The following is a 26,314-nucleotide window of genomic DNA, read 5'->3' on the forward strand; positions in this document are numbered from 1 at the left end:
GGCAGGGCCGTTCACAGCATTGGCCAAATGAGCGGCTGCGTCCCAGGCACTGTTACGTAAGGAAGAATTTCGATGTTAATTACGTGTCTTGGCTTTAGGTTTCATTCTGTCTCTCCGGACACCAGAAGTAGTCTCAGAAGAGATTCAGTGTGGCTTCTGCAAACAAAACAAACAAACTTTATTTTACAGGCTTTGGGCTCTACTGCTTTCTCCTGGAGCATCCGCTCTTTTGGGACGTTCTTTGTTGCCCTACCGCTCAGAAGGGACAGCAGTTTTTTCTGGAGACGCCGCCGACCATAGCTAACACGCTAAAGTATTTGAGCTGCGGGAAGGCTGGCACTTCCAGTCAGACAGATTAAAAAAGGAAAACTCACCGTTTCCCTTTGCTCTCAGCCACCTTCCTCATTCTGAAGGGCCGGAGGAGGGAAGGACGGATGGAGGGACGCACGGCGCTGCTGCCAGCACAGCTGTAGAGGTTGTCTGGGGCAGAAGTGTGTGCTGGGTGAGAGATGTCTGTGTGGATCCCGTTCTCGCCCTAATGGCTTCCCTCCCCCTTCCTCCTGCAACTGAAGTCATTAATGCTCGTTAAGCCAGGATGGAAACAAACCCAAACAACAACAGTCTACAAAATAATTCGGTCACTCCAGACTGTTTTGGTTTTTTTTCTCCAGTGAAGCAATTAGTCTCCTGTCATCCCGTTTTTAGCCAGACTGGAAACAATTGGCCGGACAATCCCGATTCCCCTCCTGGCAGGGCAGTCACCGGATCTTCTCCGAGATGGGAAAGGTGAGGCGCCTTCCCTTGCCTGTCTCTTGGGGAAGAATCTCCCTAAAGAAATTCCTGTGGGCCTCCCTGAAAGCCCTGTTTTTGTGCAGCCCCTCCCAGTGAGTCATAGCCTCTGGCTCCTCTGAGAGCCCTCTGTACTGGTTCCATTTTCCCTCAGCCTGCTGCAGGGTTAACCCTTCTGTGGTTTCGCCCAGGCGCTCTCACGCGTATATGACCCATCCCACTCACTGGCTGATGATGTAGATTGTGGGTGCCAGAAAGTCATGAAGCAATCTGTGGTTTATACCAACAACAGGACAATATGGGACTCGCGTGGAGGGGGAGGGAAGGTTTTTCCAGTCTTGCTCATCTGACTGGTACTTGATCCTAGGAATGGCTCAGCCTGTGTAAGGGGACAGTGCTGCGGAGCAAAGGACTGTGTGATCCGAGCAAATGCATTGGAGTTTGGCAAAAAGCAGGGGGGGTGATAGGGAGGAGGACAGGGGCCAGCTGAAGTCCTGTGGTAGCACCGCAGGGAGCCACAACGCAGCTTGGCCAGAGCGACCCAGGAAATCTCTCGATTCCTATAACTGCTTGGGACACGAGTAACGTGAAGTGCTGTCCTCTGCCGAGGGTGAAGCCTGCAGCTGTGCCACGCACAGGGCCTTCCTCTTGCTGCTGAGGTTGGTTGTAACGTATGGGGGAGCACTGGATTCCCCCTCCATCGCTGCACCTCCCTGCAGGGCACCATGCCTACGCGGCACGCAGCACCCTCGCTGCCCCGAAAAGCACAGATTGGACAGGGCGTGGAAGGACGGGTTCAGGTAGGAAAGCAGTGTGGCTATGCTGCTGGAAGAGAAGGCTTAAATCACCAGAAAGAGGGACCTTGCTGTCTTTAGCTTCTAAAAAGCAGCCCTGATGGCACCTTAGTGGCTGGCCAGTGCTAACCCCAAACACTTTCCTTTAAAGATGTAGCAAGAAGCTAAGCCTGAATCCATGTTCTGTCTCATTTCTACACATGAGGTAAAAGCCACAGCGTTGCTAGTCGGGTGCCAGAAAAAGCTCCAGCTGCCCAGGGCAACCAACGACAAAGGGGAGCTCTGCTTGCTCGGCTGCTGGGTTTAGCAGCAAGTCACCACGTGTCTGAGTAATGCGTCACCAGTGCCGGAGCTCTGACGTCTGTGGTATGAAGGTGCCGTGTGGGTTCCACAGCCATTGGGCTGTGGAGCACTTTGCCTTGAGATAGAAAGCTCGGCTGGAGAAGCACTTGGCAAAGAAATCTGCCGTACGGGCTCGTCTGGGGATGCGCAGCGGAAAGTGTTTCTGCCTGATCCCTGAAGCTTGGCTTAGCTCTGGGGCAGAGCCTGCTGCATCCAAACATCATACTGGGTGTCAGCTGCACCCGCGCCGTGTCTGGGCAGAGCTGCTCTGGGAGCATGCTTTGGTTGCCGTGGGGGAACGAAAGGCTGTTGATAAGGGTTGTCGTCTTGTTGGGCGTTTTCTGGTTTGAGTCATTCCAGCCGTGTTGAAGGTTGCCGGCAGTGCCAGGAGTGACAGCAAGCGCTTGGTCTGGGGGCAGCAAACCAAACGCCCAGGGGTTGAGTTCCAGGTAGGGGTGGCTGTGGAGACACGGGCACGTGCAATGGAAACGCAGAGATGCAAAACCAGTAGTACAAAATTAAGGAATTGGCTGGAGAGGAAACAAGCTGGGTTTGCATTGCTGTCACTGTGGTGCTTCCCAAGTCACCACGGGGACAACGTGAGGTGGGAAGTGAAAGTAACGCTGTGTTTAAAAGTTGATTCCCAACGCGCGTGGACGTAATCTTGATGTGAAAGTGGCTGCCATGTCATGATGTGGTTTCTTTCCTGTTAGTCTACCACGAAGTACACTGCAGCACCCGCACCACCATCCCACATTTGCAAACCATTTGTAAAGCAAAGCACTGTGAAATCTACTTGAGAATGGAAGTGGGCAACAGGCAAACCACATGTGTATGGTGTCCTCTCTGCACTTTGGGGACACCATGAGTCATCTATTGCTCCTTGTCTGTATAGCCTATCTAGAACAGTTCCAGGAATTCATTAGCTTTAATGTATCTTTTGTGGGTGATGCATTTCAGCAAGTTAAAATTAAAATAATTCACTTTTTGTTCCTTTTGCTCTGGGCAGTGAAGAGTCATTCTGTTTTCCCTGAGCCTCTATGGTCTTCCATTAGTCCTCAATCAATTATTTATTCATGGGGAGAGTATCTGAAAACAGCAGTCCAGACTGAGAGTAGCAGCACTTGACTGTGTAGATGAGTTTGAAGTACTTGATGACTGAACCCACTGGAACTGTCAATAACATTAAGAACTGCTTTCCTGCCACAAAATAAAAATAAAGCCTTGTAGGTGGAGTGTGCTAAATTTTGATGAGGACATGAGCTAAAAACCACTGCACTTTAGGTGTCACCTGGGTGTACCTTTAGCAAGCACAGACAAGGAGTTTTTTGAAAAACATCTTGCCTTCAAGTTGGCTAATTTTTGTATTGTGATAGAAAATGTGTATTGTTGTGCAATTCTGGCCTGTGTAAACATGGGAGGTTTAGATACAAAATCTTTAATCCTGAGTTTTGATCTGGTGTGGTGCCATCCCACCTGTCAGCAAAGATTTCTGTCTGGTTTGCCTGTTGTTTCTTGTCTCCCTAAATTAGGAATAAGTTTCAGTGAGGATTTGTGGTGTCTTCTTCCTGCAGAAAGGGATTTATGATCAAGACATTCAAGCATATAGTCAAGGCCTGTGTAGGCGACAGGGACCTGACAGCTTCAGATCTTCCCCAGTTAAAATAGTAAAATCCAAGAGTCCTGTAGTCTGTGGTGTTGGCCTGCAAAAGGCTGAGGGACCTTCCAGTAAGCAAGGCATCCTGGTCCTGGAAAGAAGGGTGAACACACAGAGTCACACCATGAATTGACTCTGAATCAACCAAACTGAAAGGCACATATTACTTTTGGGTAACACCCCCTAATTTCCATCTTAACTGGAGCTTGCTGCCTGCTAGTGTTAGTCATTATTCCCAATCCTGTCCTGAAAATGCCCTTTGTGCTTCCCTTGCACAAACTTCCCAGTTCCCCCCCTGGAGTTGATACTCTGTGTATTGGGTGATGAAAGGAAAGGGATGCAGATTCTTCAGGTTGTAAGGATGTGACTGTAGGTGCCGGTGGAGGGACTGGCTTGTTTATCGGGGGAAGGACTGTAATATTTGGTCTGGAAAGCAATCTTTTAGCGTGGTGCCACAGAAAGCCAGTTCATGCCAGGAGGCATATTCCCAGAGACACAGACACAGAGTACCACTGGGTATCCTCCTCCATGGTTGCATGTTGCAGGGGCCAAAGCACCCTACTGTACTGGGGAGATGCCAGTTGGGTTGCAATGACTCTTATGCAAGGGACTTGACAGATCTCTGTGCTAAAAACTCAAGAGGCAAGCAGTGTAAAGACAGCCTTTCCGCATTCAGGTCCCATTTCTATCCTTTTTCTAGATGGGGTCAGTTGAGACAGTGCTTATTTTCATTTTCTGATTAATTTGTTTCATATATTACAGGAACAAGGGAGTTGGCAGCTTTTTGTGCATGGTAGCCATGTCAGCTGAGCATTGATTGACTCCTGCTCTAAGTTACTTCTGCTTTGCTTGCAATTGGGCAACCAGCTAGGGCACCTAATTTGGGAACTTAGCCTTGCCAGCTGGTGAGTCAAATTTTAGAGGGGCTGAACTGCCTGGGGAAAGCATGTGTCTCCCTGTAATAGCTAGAGAGGGGCCCTGACCGACGAGACTCGTGGGTTAAGTACCCGATGTGACATGGGGACAATACCAGCCACCATTGTTCATGGGCAGTTTGGGGTCTGTTTGCTGCCCGTATGGCATTCGGGGGTGACACATATGGGATCTAGTCTGTCCCTGTCGGCCTGGCACAAAGCTCAAGGTCGCTGGTTCCTGCACGCAGGCAGCTTGGGAGGAGTCCCCAGAAGTGGGAGTGGGATTGCAGAGGGCTCAGCATGCCCAGCCAGGGATTTCACCTGGCTCTGCCCTGCTTATCCAGGGTACTTGGGCTTCACACAGTCCTGGGTGAATCACCTGTAATGAGTGAATAACAACAGTAACCCACATGAAATGAGAAACTAAATCTTGGGATAATGACCCATTTGCTAGGCTCCTACAAATACCTCTTCCATCTGATTTCACTGCTGCTATTTAAGTGATTGTTGTGGCAAAAAGCAGGGAGATGGGAGCAGTCAGGAAAGCACTTTGCCTGCGGGTTCGCTGGAGTCTTAGGAAAAAGAGAATCAATGATATCAGTGATGGTCTCAGTTTTTTTAAGAAGCAACTCTCAAGACAGCATCTCCTAGGGAATATATTTAAACTTTGCTCCAAGAGGGGCTAGGCAGTACCCCCTCCTGCGCAGTTCTGGGATGCCTGTGGGCTTTGTGGCCACAATGGGTCACTAGCACGGAGACTACTGTTTTGTCGTGTGTATAAAAATTCAGTGCAGGTGGTGAGATTTTCAGAAGCATCCGTGCTGGCCCAGTGTTGTTCCACCAGAAGTTAATAGTAAATTTGGCAGTGGAAATCTAGAGGCCAAAGCAAAGTGCTTTTAAAAATTCCATCTAAAAATACAGCACTACTGCCTTCAGCTTTGTTCATTCCATTCTAGAAGAGAGATCAGTGCCTATAGCCTTAGCTTTGTAAATCTGGATCTGTAATTCAGAACTTTAATAAGGTTAAGTCATTTTTTTTTTTCCTAAGAGCCTAATCCAAAATCAGCTGAACCTGACAGGACTTTTTCCCACTGATTTCTCTGGATTCAGGATCAGTCTCAGAGTAAAGTGAATCTTATCCATATCAGATGAATATGGAGAACTCTGCCTGACTAGACATACAGGTTCAATGCAGGAGTGTCTTCCCCACAAAGCCCGGCTGGCGTTACCAATACTAGCACGGGTTGGTTTGCTGCCCAAGCTGTTGCCAGAGGCAGTCTGCACACATGATTGTGATGGATGGGGCTACTTTTTTTTTTTTTTTATTATTTTTATTTTGATATTTCCCAGAGTGAAACATTACTCCCAAGACTCCCAAGTGTGGGGAGGGTGGATTTCACAGCAGCTGTGAGATTAGTAGTGAGAGCGCAGAAGAGTTGCTTTGGTGTGAGCTACTGTCTAATTCCCCCAGGGCAGGTTTAGTGGCACGCAGCGGTGAAATGGGGACGTATCACTCTGTGCTGGTGGAAGGAGGAGCCTTTTCAGCAACACAGTCCAACCCTGATCCTACCAGGACAGCTTGGAGATGGGACAGGGCCTTCAAGCAGCTCTACAGCGGGCTGTGGGCAGTTGGTCATGATTAATCCCGGGTAACTCTTTCACTCCATCTTGAAGCATTGAGCCCATGTTGTACTGCGAGCACAAGCCTGATTTCATTTTAATTTCTCTATCAGGCTTCGAATCAACATGGGTCTATTTTTGTCAAGGCGACATAACAGGCTTATGCTTTTTAACCTCTTTTGGCACTGTCAGCCATAAGTCCACACCTGATTCTTGTTTGTGCATTTGGGGCTCGAGTGTTGTATGCCTCCTCTGAAGACTTCAGTCAAGGGGACTCACAGAAAGAAGCATTGTGGTTTGGGTTTTTTTTCCTCTTCCCCTCTATTTCTGGCAAGGGTAAAATAGGAGCTCTGTTGGGAGCAACTCAGCAAGTGATGTTTCAGGGCCAGCAAATTCCAGTGTCGCTGCCCAGTGGGACTGAGGAGTCTATCACAGGACTAGGCTGGCGGCTCATCCAGAGAGGGAGCGCATGGCGTGCATACCAAGAGCTGGACACGAAGCCTTTTTCTGTCCACCTCTCCCCTTCCCGCAGTAACTGGGAGGACGTTTGCTCTGGGATTCAGGGAAATACCTCAAGTGTAACTCCTCTTTCCTGACTAGAGTCCCACATAAAAGTGCAGCAAATAATATATATATTATATATACATATATATAAAAGAAAAGTACGCGCACAAGTGTGGACATATAAATACATATGGATTGCGCCATCTTTGGGATTACTTCAATGTAGCAATCTCCAGCGCGTCTGTGTTTCAGCAGTAATGGCTCCGGCTCTCGGCTGCCCCATTTCACAAGAGTGTCTTTTTGCCCTTGTAAAGCTGCCTTTGGAAACTATCATTAGCTCTCTTACAGCTGCCGTGCATATAATAAAGGGGAAGCTTATAGGTGTGCCTGACCCTGAAGGGACTGAGGGCACTCGTGGGGTCCCACTGGATCTGTACCACTCGGGTTCAGACCCACTAACGTGGCAGAAGCTTTGTGATTATCTGTTGTGGTATGCCAGGGTTTTTTTTGGCCTATGTCTGTATACTTTAGCCTACCACTCTAATTTAACTGGAGGATGAATCATGCCCGTTCATCTCAATAGCCATGAAATCACGTCGGTAATTGTGTTAACTTCCACAGACGCTTTTCTGAAGTGCCCAGAGGGAGGGGAGGTGGGACTGCTGGCACTTCAAACCATCAGAGAGGTCTTGGATCCTGAGTAATGCCAGCTTCTTTGCCGTAACAGAAGTCAACGCCTTGGGCACTGCTTCGTCTCTGGAGCGGCAGCCTGGGGAGTGCCGGGAGGGGACCGGTGCTCTGATGTGGTCTGGGGAACCGGCTTCCAGAGAGACCCTGCCAGCAGGAAGGGGTCAGGCAGATTGGAGCCAGCAGCACTGGGTTCCAGCCCATCTCCACCAAGAAACCCATGGTGCTGCCTTAACCCGGGCAGGTGGCTTGCAGAAACTTGTCCTTATGCTTGAAGGGCTGCTTGACTTTAAGATTAAAATGTAATAACAGAGTGCTTCTGGATACAAGTGCTTGCCAATCAGAGTTTAGTCTGAAGCCCAAGCAACAGAGCAAGAAGGTATTTTAAAGCTTTATCAGACTTATCCCTGTGAGTGCACAAGACTGATCCAGAGTACCTTTGGACATACTGAAGAGCACAGATGCAGGTGGGTATGAGGATCTCCCTCTGCCTTGCACAAATTCAAACACCCACCTTGCCCTCCAGAGTGGTCCTTGGCCACGTGCTGCAGCATGAGTTTTCAGAGAAGTTCAGCCACGTGTTCTGGCTTCGTATCTGACCCCAGACGTGAGTGCATATTGCATCACTCTCTGCCATCCTGGTGGTTGCAGGAGAGGTGGAGCCTGCTTTGGAGGCTGCGTGGCAGTAATCCATCGTGCCTTTATCTTAACGCATGGGCACAGAGCATTTCAAAAGGTTTGTACTCTGCATGCCGTTGTGGGTGGGTTAGGTGAAGCAGAGAAAAGCCACGAAGATCTGTTTTATCCTGCCATGTTCCCCCTTTGCAGCTCTCTGCCGAGTCTGTAGGATGTGCTGTGGTGGGATGAGGCCATAAAATCCCCAGGAATAGTGGTGGGCTCCTGGCTGGACAACCGCTCAGGTACTGAGATGCCTGTGGGATTGACCTTCCTCATGAGCCTCCTCTGCCTCCCACGGCTGCACAAAGCAGCTGGCAAGGGCAGGCGGCTGTCTGCTGTTATATGGGCTAGCAATGAGGGCTAATTTGCAGTGGAGTTTCACTCACTCATATCACTTATCCTGGGTCTGAGTTGAATTCTTGAATCATTATGTCACGTTTCTGCTTTTGCTTTGTTTCTCAGAAATGCAGTTCGGTTTGGAGCCGTTGTGGCTGTATTTACAGTCCTTAAACACTTAAGCGTGGTCAGATTTTGAAAACAACTTCTGGTTGTTAGGACAGTGCAGAAGGGCACCTTGCAATGTCTCATTGCTGCTTTCTGGTAATTTTGAATTACAAATGCCTGGAGAGATCTTCCTTTCATTTCTGTCCCATTACATTGCACTGCAAGTTGCAGTGCGCCTGCTGTAGTCGGGCTGTCTGAGTGCATGCTGCTCTCTGAAGAGGTTTGCACCTCAGAAGTTGATTGGAAACTAGAAGGAATGTTTTCTTTACCCAAGAGAAAGTTTTTCAAGAAAACAAGGAGTTGAAGTTATGTTTTGCAGTCATCGTGCTGTATTTTGACGTTACTTCGTGCAGTACTGGGAAGGATGGAATGCACAGACTAAATCCCATAGGATTTTAGGGATTGTGCTGTGTAGCTATGGGTGCGTAAAGCAATGCTTTCCATCTCAGTGTGTCAGCCCCAAGTGGTGGTATATGTAAATGGCTACACGCTGGTTACGTGCCGTGTAACAGCGCTGAGTCTTACCTCTGGTTCTTCGGTTGGTTCTGCGCCCAAGAGCATGCCCTCTGTAAGCACAGCGGGGTTGCTCCAGCTATGCTGATTTTTCCCTTCAAAGTATGACAGGACTTGAATTAGGGGAAGCCTCCGAGGCTAGAAGGGAGCTCATCCTTTTATTTGGCAGCAAAACTCAGGATTTCAAACTGTTTTTCTCCAGCTCGGTACAGCTTGATCTTTTTCTGTTCTCTGCTTTGTGGCTCCCTTTTCCAAAGGCCAGTAACCTGTTTTTTCATTTGTGATTTCAGTATTTCCCCCTACCCTAAAGGTGTGGTAGCAACTAAGCAAATATCAGCAGCTCAGCCTGGGGTTTTATGTCTTAGCTCTGGCAGAATATATTGCAGGTGTCTTCTTTAGCCTGTATTTACTGCTGCCTGCTGACACTCAGCCTTACCACTGCTTAGGAAATTTGCATAACTCTTCCTTGATGCTGTGAGTATATGAGTTTCTGGTTATAAAAACTTACTTGACCATAAAAATAAATAATGTTTGGTTGTTATTAGAAAAATGTGGGAGATGGGAACCATTTTCTGTGAAGGAATTTTTAAGCCAGTTCTCTACAACCCAAGGAACACAAGATTGGAAATAGCCTTAATTCCCAAAGTGGTGTGATATCTTGGGAACAAAATGTGGAGGTCCCTAGTCCAAAGCTGCTGGGAATGGAACTGGGAAAATAATTATTTGCTTTGAGTTTGGTAACTGAGTCTCCAAAATTTGATGTAGAAGGAAAGATAGAAAATTGTTTCAGGTTTTGTGGGCCCAAAATAATTGTTAGGGCTTTTTTAAAGCAACGGTATTTTTTGCAACTCAAGAGTGTTGGTTTCAGGTAAAATAAAATATTTTGGTTTGGGTGTTATTAATGAATGCAAAGGAAAATGGGAAATGATAATAGCTTCACATGATCATTTAGGGCTTTACATAAAACTGAGACCTCCATCTGTTCTCCTCCATATTTAATCAAAATACTGGTTTAAATCTGTTGTCCACTGTATTGGAAGCAACTTGAAAAATCCTACCTCTTTGATAAGTATCTTACCAACTGTGCTATTCAGCAGGTTGTACGTCTTTCGTTCTCCTCTGTTGAATTTGCCTCATTTTGCAAAAAAGAAGTACAATTTCACTGGAGCAGGAGTTGGAAACGTGTATTGCTTTGGCCACCAGAGCAGGCAATAGAAACACATTTTCTCCATCGTGATGGAGATTTCAGTATTTCTATGAAGTAAAATGACTTCAGCAGCAGAGGTGGAGAAAAATCAAAATCTACTCCCTGCTTGCAAAGGGGGTTTGAATGCAAATTTGCTCACCCAAAGGTGTTTCCAAGGAGTGTCTAAATGGCCTTGCATGCTGAGGACTTGAAAAAGCAAAATTTTTCCCTTTCAGAAATTCCACAATTACTCATTTAGCTAATTCCAGGCTTGGGGATTTTATTTTAAATTGGGGATTATTTTTTTTTTTAAACATTTGGCTGGAGTTTTAGATTAGTCGCACCTACATTTGTGGCTACACTGCTCTGTACCTACATCTTTCATGACTAAATGCTTTGCATTGAGATGGGAAAGCCAGGCTTTTATGAGCTTTAAACTGGACCTTTGGAATTACCAAACCTGGGAGAACCTTGAACCGAGGCAGAACCAAGGCAGGAAGCTGGTTTCTGCCACCCCTACTCCTGTGAAGATCCTTGCTACATGTACAGCCCTAACAACGCAGGGTGGTAAAACCAAAAGAGGAAAAAAACAACCCCAAAACTTCATCCTTTCAAATATAGATTCTACATTACAAGTGAGATGATTGGAGTAGAGCAAATGGCAGGTACGTGTATAACACCTATTCACTGGCAAAACTCCCTGTTGCGAGGAAATCGTATTTGACAGATGCTTCAGAAAAGGACTGGATCATCTGCAATTGTAATTTTGTTTTTTTTTATGAATGTTAAACTCAAGCGGCAGATGTGTACAGGGCACCTCTTCCAGCGAGTGACGCTGAAGCAGTTCATTTTGTCATTTCTTCTGGGTCTAGACTAAACCGAGGCCGTTAAGCCGATGTGCCGTAGCTGCTTGCGAGGACAAAGGCTGCCTTTCTGAGTCGGGATGAAGCCTGTTTTCCAGTGGAGGTTTGCCAGTGAAAGGCAGAACCCCAGCCGGACCTTAGAAACGCAGCCCTCAGAAAACCTTTCCGCCGTTATTGCTTCATCGAACTGCTAAAAATATTGAATGGAAAATGCAAGTATTAAGGAAATGAGGTAGATTTGGGCTTTCTGAGCTGGATGACTTCCAGTTTCATCAGCTTCCCGGAATCCTTGCTGTGAAAATGAAGAGCTCCTTGTAAATCTCAGAAACCTGTCAGTGTTTTTCCTCTCATGTGGCTGTGCTGGTTCACAGGGTACGACACGTGGGGAGACCTGTCAATGTCGAGCAGCAAGTACAGAGCTTACAGCTGGTGGGATCACTTGAGACAAATGCTCAAACACGAGACCAAACCACGACTTTCCCAGAGAATTATCTTACGGGGCAGCCGGAGGGAGCAGGCTCCAAAGGAGCTGCATGGCTGAGCTTGCCACTGTGCCGGCCCGCGAGACCTGCTCCGAGAGGGATGTGTGGGGCCATCTTCTGTGGCCTTGCCAAGAAAAGAGCATTGAGAAGTCTTCTTCGGTCACGGGAGGTCCTCTTCGAAAATGATCTACACGTAGCCAGAGTGCCTGAGCAAGCGAGAGCAGATTAATGTCACGTTACAGGTTCTGTGAAAATAGAAAATGCAAGTTTTGGATTTCACGTTGCTGGAAAGAAATCGGGAGGAGCCGGAATCCCAACTGCAGGAGGAGACAACAGGCGCTCTTAATGGGTTTAACGTGCAATGTAGAGAAGCCAAAGGGCTGGAGGTTTGCCTCGTGTGGTTAAAACTGTACTCGCTCAGCAAGAGGCAGACAGTTTAAATTTAATGGCAATTACATATAGAGAGACTCTCTGGGAGGACACAGCAAGCGCGGGGTGCTCTTGCACCTGCAGAGGCCTCTGCCATCTTGGTGCTCTAATGAGCGTGGTGTGTTATACAGCTAGCAGGGATTTCGGGCCTTCCGCGGCATGTCCTGTGGGGCAGAGGCTGAGAAGTGGAAGAGTGGCTGGTGATCTGGTCTGCAGGGCTGGCCCTGCCTCGTAGCTCTGTCTTGCCTCAGCTCCTCAGGCTCTCCATGAGGGACTGTAGCCTGCTCGCTCCGTCAACGTACGTGACTCCGTTTCTGGTGGCTCGGATATGAGGAAGGTGGGATTTGAGATATTCCCAAAGCATGCCAGGACGTGGCGGATGTTTTGGGGAGCGAGGGGAAGTTTGGAAGGGGGATCTCCAAGCAGGTTCACCAAAATTCCTCTTGCAGTCGCACCTTTAGGGGCACCCCCCCAACAGTCAGGCCTGCCCAGGACCAAAAAGGTGTTTGCTGCATTTAAAACTGAGCCAAGAATAAACTGCGCGTTTCAACCACATCATTGCAGATTCCTGGAAACAAGGCCTGCCTTCATGCTTGGAGGGCTTCCCTGCTCTGCCAGGAACCACAGGGAAGAGCAACAGGAGCTTTGGCTGTAAACTGCTGCTGAAGGCGTACTGTCATGGGTGAGCACATACAATACCTCTCACTGTGCTCGCCTAAAGCGTTTCCAGGACAAGCCTTTGCCCACATGCCTTAGCAGCCATTTTTGATTCTCGGAAGGGGAAAAGTAAGTGTCTTCTGCTGAGCATCCCACCCAGAGCAAACACTGTGGCATAAGACAGGCAGAGGGACTGTCTTTGGCATCAAAATTTCACTGGCCACCAGATAGCTGGTGGGCCTGCTGGGAAGGGCAACATCATTGCAGAGGGCTTTTTTGCTGGCTTGTGTTGCCATGGTGTGTTAAAGTTGAAGAGAGAGGATGTATGATCTTGCGATTAAGATCCAGAGCTGGAATTCAGGAAGCTGGTGTTCAGTCTTGGCTCTGGGGGACATGGGCAAATTTCTTAACCTCTACCCCTCGCCTTCTCATGTGTTCAGAAGAGGCTAATAATACTTTTTCTTATCTCTTTAGGACAGGATGTGGCTCTGATTGTCTAGCACAATGCATCATTGATCTTTCCACTGCAACAGTGATGTTGAGGGAGAGCTGTCTCGAGCTCCAGAGAGGCTTCGGTGGTGGTGAGGGCTGTAGAAATACCAATGCACAACAGAGCAATCGACCACCTGATTTTCACTTTAAGATCATAGATGGAGGTTGAACAGGATCAAGCTGGACTTAGATTTCAGCTCACCCATAGGTTTTCATATTGATAAGGAGATGCCACCACCTGTGCTACCAACTTCCCCATTGCTCCACCTTCCCAGGGAAACAGATGTCCAACCAGAGGGCAAAATGGATCAAAATCCAGCATGGATTTCATAAAGGGGCCCTGAGACTCTCAGACATACTTAGTTATTTGATCCTTATCTGGGCATCTGAATTACTTTGAAAGTGGCTTTTGTCTAGGCCTGTAAGATGTCCTCCATTTCAGTAAAATGGCCATAGCAACACTTCCCTGCCTTAGAGCTGCTGTGAAGGCTCAGCGCAACTCTTGGGCCAATGCCTGAGACGGTTCAAAAAAGAACTGTGACCTATTTGTGCTGCACAGAACTCCCATCATAGCTCCTTTCCTCCATCTGTGACCGTGCCTAGAGCTTGTCTGGCAGCTGAAAAGCAGAGGTGCTACGAGCTGGTATGTATTTTTAGGAAGGCATTGCCTAAGTCTGCAGATGACCCCGTGCTTTCTGGTCATGTTCGTGACGGTGCTTCTGACTGCAGGCTATTTCCTCAGGCTATCTCAAGGTCAGGCAAGCTGATAAGCTTTGTTAGGGCTCTGTCATTTTGGCAGCTCTGCTTTTGATGAGTAGCTCCCAGACTGTTAGAGGTGACGTATTGGAAAATGTGCCTTTCTGCAGCTTGGTTGGCTGCAGGTCCCTTGTGTCAGTGACAAGGAGGTCCCCACCCCACTGAGCACTATGGGGGACATTCACTTCTTACATTAGTGCTGGAATCGATACATCTGGGAGGACTTTAGGACTTTGCCTTATGTTGGAGGCATCCCATGCTGGCTGAAGATTCCCCCTGCCCATGTGGCATGGTGTCAGCAGGGAGTTTCTTTACTTCTCAGCTTGGATAACACTCCAGGTGGGGTTTATCAGTCAGGCTTGCCCCAATACAGGGAAGTCTGGGTCTTAACCCCCAAAACCTCAGGAGAAGAGGGGATCTGCTGCCCCTCTGAAGAGATCTCGCATGCCTACCCGGCTTCAGCTGTGTGCTCCCAGCGCGGCACTTTGCTGAATCAGAGCACATCTCATGCGGTGCATTTTGCTGCATCATAACATCGTTACGCAATTTGACAGCTCTGGCAACCTCTGCTCCAGTGAGTCCCGAGCTAAATGAGCAGGAGCTCTGCCAGGCAGGCTTGTGGTGTGTTTGGAAAGCCATGTGGGCGAACTCGTATAGCACCTGCCCATATTAAATGCAGTTCGGCAGAAAGATGTTTGTTCCTCCCTCCCTTTTGTAAGAGATGAAGCAAAAGAAAACCCCTCCTGCATGACTTCTGTTTATTTTTTTATGATGATGAGGCTTGTCCAGTTTACCGGTTGAGCTTCTGAGGCCTGGGACACTGCCTCCATTTGTGCTTGGGCTGCTCCAAGCATGTAGCGACTTGGTGAATGATTCTCGTTGCAGGGACTTGAAGCTGGACAACGTGCTGCTGGACTACGAGGGTCACTGCAAGCTGGCAGACTTTGGAATGTGCAAAGAGGGCATTCACGACGGCATTACCACAGCCACCTTCTGTGGTACACCAGACTACATCGCTCCAGAGGTATAGGAAACCTTTCTTTGGCCAGGAAAACTCGGTTACAATATGAAAAGCATAGGTTAGCTTTGGAACAGCAAGTGTACTCTCTGGTGTCTTTAGCTACACCTTATTTGACTGCCGGGTGCAAGGTTTCCTCCTACATGTACGCTTGTATTATCAGTCCCTTGTGCAAGCAAAGCATGAGTAAACGTTCAGGCTGCTGTAGGCACCAAGATAAGCCTATATTTTTCTTTAGGAAATGTGAGGTGAGAAATGGAGGCACAGCTGCAAAAATCTTGAGGGAGGCACATACAGATACTGGCCCAGTTTGATTTGAAAAGAGGTTGAATTCTTGTTTCCCAGTTCCTTCTTCTGCCTCCTCCCATTCCCTGTCATTCCCCAATCTCACTACAAAATTAATAAACACCTCTATAAGGAACAGCTGCCCTCCAGATGCTGCCAGATGTTCTGACAGGGTTTCAGATCCTTCTTCAACACAATTGAATTTTTGTCTGTGGTTGGTGTTTGTGCCTTTCTTACACACTCGCGCTCCTTCCCAGGGGCAAGGAAGAGGTGATGTCAACCCCCACACATGGCTGTTCTGCCGCTTCTGAGACTCAGCCAGTTTTGCTGAAATGCCCCTTCTCCTCCTGCTAAGCCCTAGCATCATTTCTAAGGGCTTGTTTCCCAGGTGACCCTGTGAGCAGCCAAGCTAGTTCAGCCCTCGTTTAATGCATCTGATGTACCTGGGGTTCCCAGCTTGAGATCGCCTATAGGTTCCTGGACGTACAGCCAGCCTAGCAGAGAGTGCTATTAGGATGTAGCGAGAGCTTCTGCATTAATGTTTCCAAATGCTTTTTCCTGCCCTGCTCAGTTTAAGAACCTTCAGGGTTGATATTTCCTTCCCATCCCTTCTTCAGATCCTGCAGGAGATGCTGTATGGCCCTGACGTAGACTGGTGGGCCATGGGTGTGCTGCTGTATGAGATGCTGTGCGGCCACGCACCCTTCGAGGCGGAGAATGAGGACGATCTCTTCGAGGCCATTCTGAATGATGAAGTCGTCTACCCAACGTGGCTCCAGCAGGATGCAGTGGCAATCCTCAAAGCAGTGAGTTCCTTTGGCTGTTTGCATGCTCTCTGTCCTGGCTTTCTTCAGCCTAATCTAGCAAAAGAAAACAGGGCTGGGATGTGGGCGTTCAGAAATTGCGGTTACCTTGACCCTGACACTTTTCTTATCTTGGATTGAAGGTTAAACAAAAAAAAAAATCCTGCCACACTTAGGTGTGTTTGCATAGTTATGTCCTTTATACGGTTCAGCAGCCAACTTGGCAAGCAAAGTGTGTGCATGTCTGTGTGTCTGGGCATTCCCCTGTGCTGACTTAATGATTTACAACATATGGTCATCTTCCAGAACAGAAGCAGCAGGTATACACAGTACTTAATCAGTAGCGACCATATGATTTCCATGCGACTGGAGCGGTGAAGGAGTGAAGTCTTCATGATAATCCTTCTTTCTGACTGTTGGTAACACCAGCCATCCTCCAGGGACTGCTTGTCTATCTGCATACAAAGACAGGTTTTTGATTTTTGTGTGTTTGGGAGAAAAAAAATGAGGCTGTACAGCAAACAATTTGAGTAGAGCTGTTGCTGGCTACACTTAGTCCTTGTTCTACCCTGTATTCCTGAATTTTCCCAAGCGCTTTTACCCACGTGCCTCACATCTTTGCCTGTGACATGGGGATGAAACTTTTTAAGATTTCAGGCTGTGTGTGTACAAACAGTGCCTAGTGCACTGGAACTGCCTGGCTTTACTGTAGTGAATCAAAAGGTGATTAAATGGTGAGGGTGTTAACCTAAAAATCAGGAGACCTAACTTGGCTGTTCTGCTACTGATTTCTTCCTGCCCCTGATCAAATCACTTAATATCTCTAATCACCCCTTGGAGGTAGAAAGATCAGAGTATTCCCTTTCCTGGCAAAAGCACTGTGAACAAAGGTGCATTTAAGACTGGATACTACTAAATAGTGTGGTAATAGAGGATCTAAGAAATAGTTGGATAAGACAGTAATTCATAGTAACTTGTGGAGAACTGACTCAAAAGACGTGGGGTAATGAATGATGGGACCATTTAAAGGAAAGAGGAGAATTTGTTTTCATCAGATCTTTAGTAGAGTCTGGAATTTTTCTGCTGAAAGGTTTCTGTTCTATATGAACTGAGCAACTACTTTCTGTAGCTGAAAAGGTATCTAATAAATTCCACAGCAATCAACTGAGAATAAAATCCACTTATTGAGGAGGCAAAGGGTTGTCCTTTGAAATCACAGGTTGTGCTTACGAGTGATCATTTGTTATGCTGAAGGCCCTCTTGGGTTTTGGAAATAACCTGCAACATACTTAAAATAAAAAGTGAAGTTCAGACTCATTGCAGCTTCTGGAGCAGCATTCATGTTGTTGGGTTGAGACTCCTGAATGCCTGAGCTAATTCCTCTTCTGCAGTGACAAGTAATAGCAGAGTGGATTTGTTGCAGGTATCTTGCATAAGTATGAGGTGGAGGTAAAATGTGGTCAGATAGATTCTCGTCGTAACAGGAATTTCAGGGTATAATAAAATATGATTTGTGTTTTAGCCTCTTGACAAAATGCTTATATTGCTAATTCTGATAGGAACCTCATAGAAACAGCCAGTGCAAGCTGCTGTCACCCTAGGCTGCTCTAGCCCATGTTCAGAGCCCAACTTTTAACAGTGGGTCCCTTCTGTGATTAACGGGCAAGCAGCATGCTGAAAGGCACTGGAGAAAGAGGGCCAGAATTGAGGAGGGAGCTAACAATATAAATAGAGATCGACCGAGTGTCTCCAAAACTGCACAGTCAACTTAGGAATTGCTGGTTGCTTGCCTGAAAAAGGTCTTCTCTCCAGCCGCTCTGCTTGTCTGCTTATCTTGTGTTGCTGGTGAAACCCAAATGAAGGCAAAACTGCCTCTCTGAAATGCACATGCATTGCTCGAGAGAAGAGCTATACTATGTCTGCTTGGGGAAAAAGGCTGAAATTTAGGGCATTAACCAACAGCCTTGTGGTCAACTAGTGGGAAGTTGCAACTGAAATTTTTATTGGACCTTCAGTTTTTCAGTGTTTCTGTTCCCTGGGTGGCTGCTACCTGGAGGTGACTTTTGTATTGTATTTTACAACACTGATGGTTGGCTACAGCCTGAATTTCTGCAACTTCACAGTAGCTGCTCTTGGGATCAAGAGCCATTCACTAGAAGAGCTCCTCATTTCCTCTTCCTTTTCTTATGCTGAGTTTTTAGAGGCATCAGAGCATGTTGGCTTTAATGGGAAGGAAACATCCTGTCATGAGATTGTCTGGGTCTCTAGATAAAACAGAAAAACCCACACAGTTTGATTTCTTTTGAATGATAACAAATATCTCTGCTGAGGTATTATATTTACAGTGTACTGATAATGTTTGGTCAGTATTTTTAGGTGTCAGTGTAACACAGAGTGGTGAAACTGGCTTTTTTGTTCCCTTGTGGCTATTTTATGAAGGAAGACAGTACATTTTCTAGCTGCTAAATATGTAGATTTTTTTCTCACAGACTTCTGATGCTAGTATTATTTCTCTTAAATACGGCATTATTACTATGTGAGCATCTTCTAGTCACTACTGTGTTTACCTCCAACAAAAAGTGAACTCGAGCTCCCTGATTTACAGCTGTGACAGTGCTTTCGAACCCATGATATTAAGAGCTCTGGAAAATCGGAGCACTCAACTACTGCAGTGACATAAATGATTATAAGTAATTACATGGCATGGGAAGCCTATGAAGGACCAGGGGATTAAACCTGGGGTCTCTTGTATTGCAGGCCTTAATAGCCTTAATAACTGGATTATCTCCTCGCTCAAAAGTTTTGGCCACTAACCTTGGACAGGACTAGTGAGAATTTGCTTAGTCTTGAGTGGTACAAAGCTGTGAAAAGGAAATCAAATTCTTCTGCCAGGAAGATGCAATTAGGTGTAGGTGCTTAGAGATGCTCCACAAATGGATACATCTGGGTTTAGAAAGCCCTCAATCCATTTGCCTTCATGAAGACCTTCATTGTAAACAAAGATAATAGGTTTTAGGACCCATTGCATGGATGCTGTTACTTTGTTTTGGTTTTGTTTACAGTAATTGTGCTTCACCAATTTCACCCCATCAGAAAGCACCCAATTTCTGAAGGTTGCATCCTGTTCATCTTTGCAGTTTCCTGATAACCAAAATACGTCCTTAGGACCTCATTTTGGTCACTGGGTGTTCGTGGGTGGTTTTGAGCACTGGTACCAAGGAAAACAAAAACAACCTCGATGCCCTGGGACCTTGTTTAGAATTGAAAGCAGAAATATTTGTGCTCTAGAAAAAGTTTTTATCTATTTCTCTTTGTAATGGTTTTTTGTCCTTGATATTTTCCCTCAAGAGCTGGGGAAAGAGTGGAGTAGAGCTAAATCAGTGTAAATCAGCAGGATTTTGCTGGAGTCAATACTCCCAGAGGAGGGAAGTAGGAAATTTCATTTGTGTACCCTGCCCCATCTGAGTGTGTCACTGCTGAATTTAGGTATTGATGGTTCAAGTCAGGTAGGGAGGACTCAAAATGAGGTCTCCCCTGCTTGTGTGAGCAAGTCGAACTGGGCATGGATTTGCTTGAGGGAGTAAAAAAAGTGCAAAAAAGGAGACTTGCTGCTGAATGGATTCAGACCACTTCAGCTCATTCTAAACATAAGTTTTGCTTTGATTTTGATTCCCCCCAAAAAGGGTTTCTCCATAGTTCTACCTGAATGCAGTCAAGGAGTTTATGCCAAAGGAGCTATCGGCTTTGTGTCTGTAAAAGAAATTCTTTCAAATACTCTTTGCCGTCAGCTGACAGAGTAGTCACCAGTGTCTGATGATAAAGAGACTGTGAAAGAGAAACTTTGTGAGCATGGAGAGAGCAGAGACTGCTGCACCGTATCTTTTACAGTGAGAGTGCAGCTGGAGTTTGCTTTGTTACAGCATGTCCATGTACTGAATTTGTAAATTGTCACTAGCAAAAAGTGCTTGAGCAAAGGGGGTGGCTTTCTGGGCAGCCAGAGGCTTTGGGATTCAGTTGAGTGAAGTGCAAAATGAAATACAATCCTCTCGTTTCCCATAAGTGGGGCGCTATTTTGGCAGCGTGTTTCACTTGCTTCATGTATGACTTTCTCAAATGCAATTCAATCACGCTGTCTTGCTCACAGTCAGGCTTAGTTGGAGGGGAGAATGAAGGGACACAGTGAAAATCGGGTCTCAAAAGTCAATGGCGTAATGGGAAGCAAATTCACAGGGAAAGCTGCAGGGATTTTCCTTTCCAAGTCTGGTTTCAGATGAGGAGAGAAGGGCTAAGCCTATTGAGTCGCTACATGGACTGGTGATTTTAAGTAGCAATGGTTGGCCCAAAGGCTTGGAAACTTGGTTGAGCAATTGCAGCTTAGATGTTTTCACTCTCAGAGCCAGGTAATGCAGGGGCTAGAAAACAGCATCTCCCCAGGGAAGTGTTAGCATTGCTCCGCCTTCTGCACCCTGGATTACTGAGCTACTGTCACAGCCGAGTCTGCTGAAGCTGAGGGTGTCTCTTGGCATTTGTATGCCAAACTCCAGTCTTAATGTGAGCTCTTAAACACTTCTGGCATAGCTGAAATGCTTCCTCCAAAAGCGAGGCTTGGGCAGCCTTGCCTGTAGCTGCGTATTTTGGGGACAAAAATGAGACTAAAGCCTGTTCTCCCTCCAGCTGGTTAAAAACATGCATTTTGAAGAAAACACTACTGGAGTTAAGAGACTGAGCAAAAATGGTTATGTCCCCCTCCAAGTGGTTTTCATGTGCAAAATAAACACCAGGCAAGAAAAGAGGAAGGTGCAGAGGAAATTAGCTGTGGTTTTAGCAGCTTGCACTCCCGCCCAGCACAGGTGGAACAGCACGGGGAATCCAAATGCCAGTGGATTTGTGCAAAGAGTGAGAGGTTAGGGAGCGCTGAGAGCAAACATGACCTATATCTTGGAGAAAAAGTATGTCAGCAATACAGTGCCAGGGATGCAAAAGAAAAACTTGAAGTTGATCTGTTTTTCTAGACAACAATAGCCTGGAAGTGATGCTGACTCAAAAAGCAAATATTGTGGTTTAATGAACTCTGCCACTTTGTGTCAGGGTTCAGTTCCCCCCTCCAGATACCCTGGTGCCCTCTGCACCCCGACAACACCACTGATGTCTAACACCCCCACCCACCACCACCTCCCCATCCTCCTTTAGACTTTGTTCTTGCAGACTTGCTTAAAATGCCCTTTGCTCTGCCACATTAACATCAAGGGGCTGTTGTGTCTGGGTATTAGTGCTTCAAACTCAGCTGCAGGAATAATGATCCTCTGTGGGTCAGCAGGAGCCAGGTCCTGCTCTGATGGCCTGTGCTTTATGGACTCATTTTTGGCTGTTGGAGCACAAGGTGAGGGAGTTGGAATTTCCTTCCTGGATTCTGCCAGCAGCCAGGAAGAATGGTTAAACGTGCCACAGTTTAAATCCCCTTTGCCTCCAGACAGCCTTGAAGTCTGATATAGAAGTCAAAAAAATCCTGATCTAGAAAGGAAAATCGTCTTCTCCCGTTCCTGTGAGCCCATGTCACAGACCAAAACACAGAAGCTAGGGCTTTTCAGTTAGTTCCTTAGGTTTTTTGCCTTGTTTGTACAGCTAGCACACACAGTGGTATTCAATACTGAGGGCTTGCTGGCAGTGTAACTTATCCCCCTTTGCTAGGAGGCAGCACACACAGGTTTTTCTGGAGAGCAAGAAAAGGGCTCAGGAATGTTGCAGTGCAGACGGCAAGCAGCCACTTCATCTTCAGCAGGAGAGAGGTATGGGGACCCTTCCGCAACAGCTTGGCCAATTTTCATCTTGTTAATTAAAAAAGCCACTCAAAACTTTCTACAGAAGTTTGTCATTCCTTTGCTGCCCAGAAGAGTGAATATGAGGCTGCCTTAGTCCCTCAGTCACTTGGGTAACCATCAGACACAAGAGACTTCCCCACAAGGTACTATAATGAGTAGTGTATTGCTCCACCAGCAATTTCTCTTGAGTTGATGGGGGGAAGCCTGTGGATATTATTTCAAAATGTGGCCCAATTCTACCTTAAAACAAGAGGTTAAGTTAGAGGGCACTGACAGCGAATTGTAGAAATGCTTTGTGTATCCATATGCATGCGTAGAAATACGTTAGGTAGGAGTTAGGAAAGTGCGCGTGTGTGCGTATGTTAGGGTTTTCTTCTTCCCTAAATTTCCAGGCGATACTAGATGAGGAAGAACTAAATCTGAAGGGTACCTTCCTCCACCTCTCCTTCTGGAGAAAACGAGCCCCAATCCTGAGTGATGGCTCCTAATGAGAGAAAAATTTGATTATTATGTGTGTGTGAGTTAAATGCAGGACTCCCCAGGGAGTACAGGGTTTCAGTGGTTATTTCTTGCCATTCCAAAGAAATGCTGAGGAACTTCTAACGTCCTGTGTGGTCAAAGCACAGAGCAGTGCAGTCTGGCTGGATACAGGATAACAGCTCCAGCAGAGCCCTTGGAGACTCAGGCTGTGCTGCTTGCACTTACCATAATGGACTGAGAAGAAAGAAGATTGGAGAGATAGAGAAAAGAAATTTCTCTAGGGCACTCCACCCAGGCCCAGTTGAAGGAGAGAAAGAAAAGGGAACACTGAGCTGTGCTGCAGGAGGAGTAAACTACCCATCCTAAGGGGATGCCACCATGATTGCCCAAACCCTCAGCGAGGACCCCTTTTGCACGTGCTGCGGCTAATTTTCAGAAAGGCTTTCTGGATGGTGAGTGCTCTGTGCTGAACCAGACTGGCCCCGTCACTGTAAGCAACTTGAAAATGCCATTAATGAGGAGAGAAGGCAGAGGCCAAGGTTTTCACAGCAGAAAGACTTAGAGGCAGATTTTTTAACGTAATCAAAGCGCACGGTCTGCGGTGACAGAGGAGTGGATGGGTGATTTTGGACTGCTGGCGAGGACATCTAAGGTCAGGAGAGATGCGGATGGTCCAAGTTGCCTACTCGCTGAAGCTGTTTACCCTGAACATCAGCACAGAGGGTGAGATCTTCTGAACTGTTCTTCGGAGAAGTTTGTTCATTTCATACACTGCACTTGCTTGGGTTCCAACACCCCTGGATACTGGGAGGTCAGAACTAACTGTCATCAGCTCAGAGGTGTCTGCATCCTCCCTGCATGCTACAGCAAGCAACACATGCTCCAAAATACCTGGGCTGTGCTTTGCTTGGCACATCTAAGCGCAACGCGTATGTGCTTCCTGCGGCGCTTGTGCCATGCCTTTTCCGTAAGTCCTGGGTGGTTCAGTTTGGTCACTGTGTGAGCTAGACCAAATCCCCGTGTTTGTGCTTTCCAGTTGCCATGGTTTAACCCCAGCCAGCAACTAAGCACCACGCAGCCACTCACTCACTCCCCCCCCCCCCCACCCAATGGGATGGTGAGAGAATCTGGGGGGAAAAAACAGTAAAACTTGTGGGTTGAGATAAAGACTGTTTAATAGGATGGAAAAGGAAGGGAAAATAATAATAATAGAATATACAAAACAAGTGATGCACAATACAATTGCTCACCACCTGTTGACCGATGCCCAGCCAATCCCTGAGCCATGGTGCCCCCCAGCCAACTCCCCCCCAGTTTATGTACTGGCCATGATGTAATATGGTATGGAATACCCTTTTGGCCAGTTTGGGTCAGCTGTCCTTGCTGTGTCCCCTCCCAGCTTCTTGTGCAGTCCCAGCCTTCTTGCTGGCAGGGCAGTATGAGAAGCTGAAAAGTCCTTGACTTAGTGTAAACACTGCTTAGCAACAACTAAAACATCAGTGTGTTACCAACATTATTCTCATCCTGAATCCAAAACACATCACTATACCAGCTACTAGGAAGAAAATTAACTTTATTCCAGCTGAAACCAGGACACCAGTCCTCTCCTGAACACTTACGAGGTGTGAAACGAGGCAGCCAGCTGCTGATGGTGCAAGGTTGCCTATGTTTCCTTTACATCACTCTACACAAGGCGCATGTCTCTCCTTTGCACTTGCATCCTACAGATCTGGGCCAGGTTCCTTCTTTCCAACAGACAGAAAAAGGCAGATAATCTGTTTCACATGCAGTGCTGGAATAGCCAGAATGAACTTGTTTCTGAATGAACCAGACGCCGGGAGTATTCTTTAGACAAAGATTAAAAGGAAAAGCAACAACACAATGGTGGACCCACTGAAATTAAAGAGGGAACTAGATGAGCTCATCGCTTTATCCTCAGAGCTGAGGAGCCTGCTAACAAAGGCAGATAGATATTAAAAATGCCTTCAAATATGCTGATAAATTATTCTCCTTGGCATCTCTTCAGAGTTGGCAGGCTCCATAAATCCTCTTGCACAACTTGATTAAGCTTTGGCTGTCAGAGTGAGGCCGATATTTAAATTTCTCTGTGAAGCTCTGTGCTGGATCTGTGTACACGTTTTTCCTTTATTTTGTTTTTTAGAAATGCTTTCATCCTGCATTTCCTGGTTGGCTCCAGAGCCTCTCTGGCAAAAGCAGGACTCTGGAGCCTGTCGTTTCCCAACTGGGAAGGAGTTCTGCACTTTTAAATGATCTCTCATCTAGAGCATTTCTGCCATAAACATACACTGTGGTGAAGTGAGAAGGCTGTGCTCCACCACAGATTGCCTTCTTACCTCTTTTGCCTGAGCTTGCATTTCCATCTCTGTAACATGCTGTCTCTTACTCTTCGCCTCCTAATTCTCAAACAACAAACAGCTTTCCCCAGTGATTTTAATCTCTTCTGTTGATTGATCACACCCCTTTCTGAAGTGCTCCTCTTCCCCACAGTAATAGACCCATGCTTCTGAATAATACATCGTGAAAGAAAACTAAAGCCATCTCTATATAGCTTGCCAAGGCCAAATTCGTCTTGAGGTAGTCATTAGGTCTTTTACCTTTCCCTTTCCAATAGGCTGACACTAGCTTCTTGTTTAAGTCTGCAGGGTGCAGGCTCAGATTTGCTTCATAACAAAAGCTCCAAACCCTGCCTATTGTAATGTCAGGTGTGACTCATCCTCCTCTTTCCTGCCAGGAATGGGGAAAAAAGTGAAGGAGCATTCGTTGTGCCGACTTTGTCTTCCTCCTCTTCTTTTTCTCTAGGTGCTCGGGAAGAAGCAATTCCCATTGCCGAGCCTAAGCCATGTGGCCTCGGCTCACTTCTCAGCTCTGCCACAGTTAAACAGTGTGATTACAGACCCTCAGAGTTGTTTTGGTGAAGTCCAATAAAATCCAATCTTGGGGGAAGGCCCAAGGATTCCCTTCAGAACCTGGGTCCAACCTGGCGATGGGGATGACTGCTGAATGATGGGACCAGCTCTTGCTGTGCAGCCTCCAGTGGAGGGGGCCAGCCCATCTAACTGGGAGGTCTCAGCACTGCTACAGGGATAACAAATCTCCAACTGTCCAAGCTATTCAGGGCTGTAGGTCTTACTCGTCCTTCTAGCTTTGAACTTTCTGACCTGCTGTGGCTTTTCAGGAACTTTAAAATTAAAAGAATAGAAATAAATATAACTAAGACCACAAAAAAGTTCCTTTGAAGTATTTTCCTGTGATTTTTTTTTTCCCTTAATTGGCCCTCATAGGTTTGTCTGGGGCACTTTAGTCCCCTTTGTACTTGACCCTATGTAAATAGGCCACCCAGGGTTGTGTAATAGATTCCCAGTTCCTCTTGACAAGACTATCAGAAAAGGATTAATTGTTTTCCCATGCAACCCTAGGGAGATTTTACCACTGCTTAAAATTAGAGTGGGATCATGCCCCCAGTCTGTTAGTAAGCGCGATGCTCATTCTCCCTCCATGTTTGTGTTACTCTGATTGATGTATTGATTTAGTAATTGACCTGCATATCCCCATGTTGTACCTATAGTCCAACTGGGGTAATTTAAAAACAGCAGCTGGAGTTTGATACTGTCTGAGCAGCCTGTGCAGCTGGTGACCCACGTGGGAACTGGGGCTGACTCATCAGTTCTGAAAATACAGATCTCTGGAGCGACATCTTGACCAAAACCTATATTAAATATTCCATATATCTAATGGCTAAAGTTAATTTCTGTTTATTGTTACTTATTACAGGAATACCAAAAGCACAAGTGTCAAAAATCACTAGCTATCATCAGGGGCTAATATGCATTTGATACTTGTGGCCTTTTCATTCTGCATTAGTATTGATGAGTGGGGAGAGGCAGGGAAACAGGTAGATTTCAGCTCAGCAAGGAAGTTTGTAGCTATTCAGACAACATTTAATTCCCATATTTTGTGCCAAGTTCTCTCCTGGTGATAGTCAGCAAAGTTACATCAGTTTACACCACCTGGAGATTTGGAG

The 26,314-nt window shown here is 46.6% G+C and overlaps 1 protein-coding gene across 2 annotated transcripts in view; it reads left to right on the forward strand.

Annotated features, from left to right (window-relative positions):
• The window catches only part of PRKCH (protein kinase C eta), a 119,921-nt gene that overhangs the window by 83,703 nt on the left and 9,904 nt on the right, over positions 1-26,314 (forward strand). For both annotated transcript variants that reach the window (XM_069783216.1, XM_069783217.1), the window contains exons 11-12: positions 14,753-14,891; positions 15,788-15,976. In XM_069783216.1, coding sequence (XP_069639317.1) covers positions 14,753-14,891; positions 15,788-15,976 — 328 coding nt within the window. The remainder of the gene's footprint in view (positions 1-14,752; positions 14,892-15,787; positions 15,977-26,314) is intronic.

The sequence above is a fragment of the Haliaeetus albicilla genome, chromosome 5 (genome assembly GCF_947461875.1).
Source record: "Haliaeetus albicilla chromosome 5, bHalAlb1.1, whole genome shotgun sequence".
In the NCBI taxonomy this organism is placed as follows: domain Eukaryota; kingdom Metazoa; phylum Chordata; class Aves; order Accipitriformes; family Accipitridae; genus Haliaeetus; species Haliaeetus albicilla.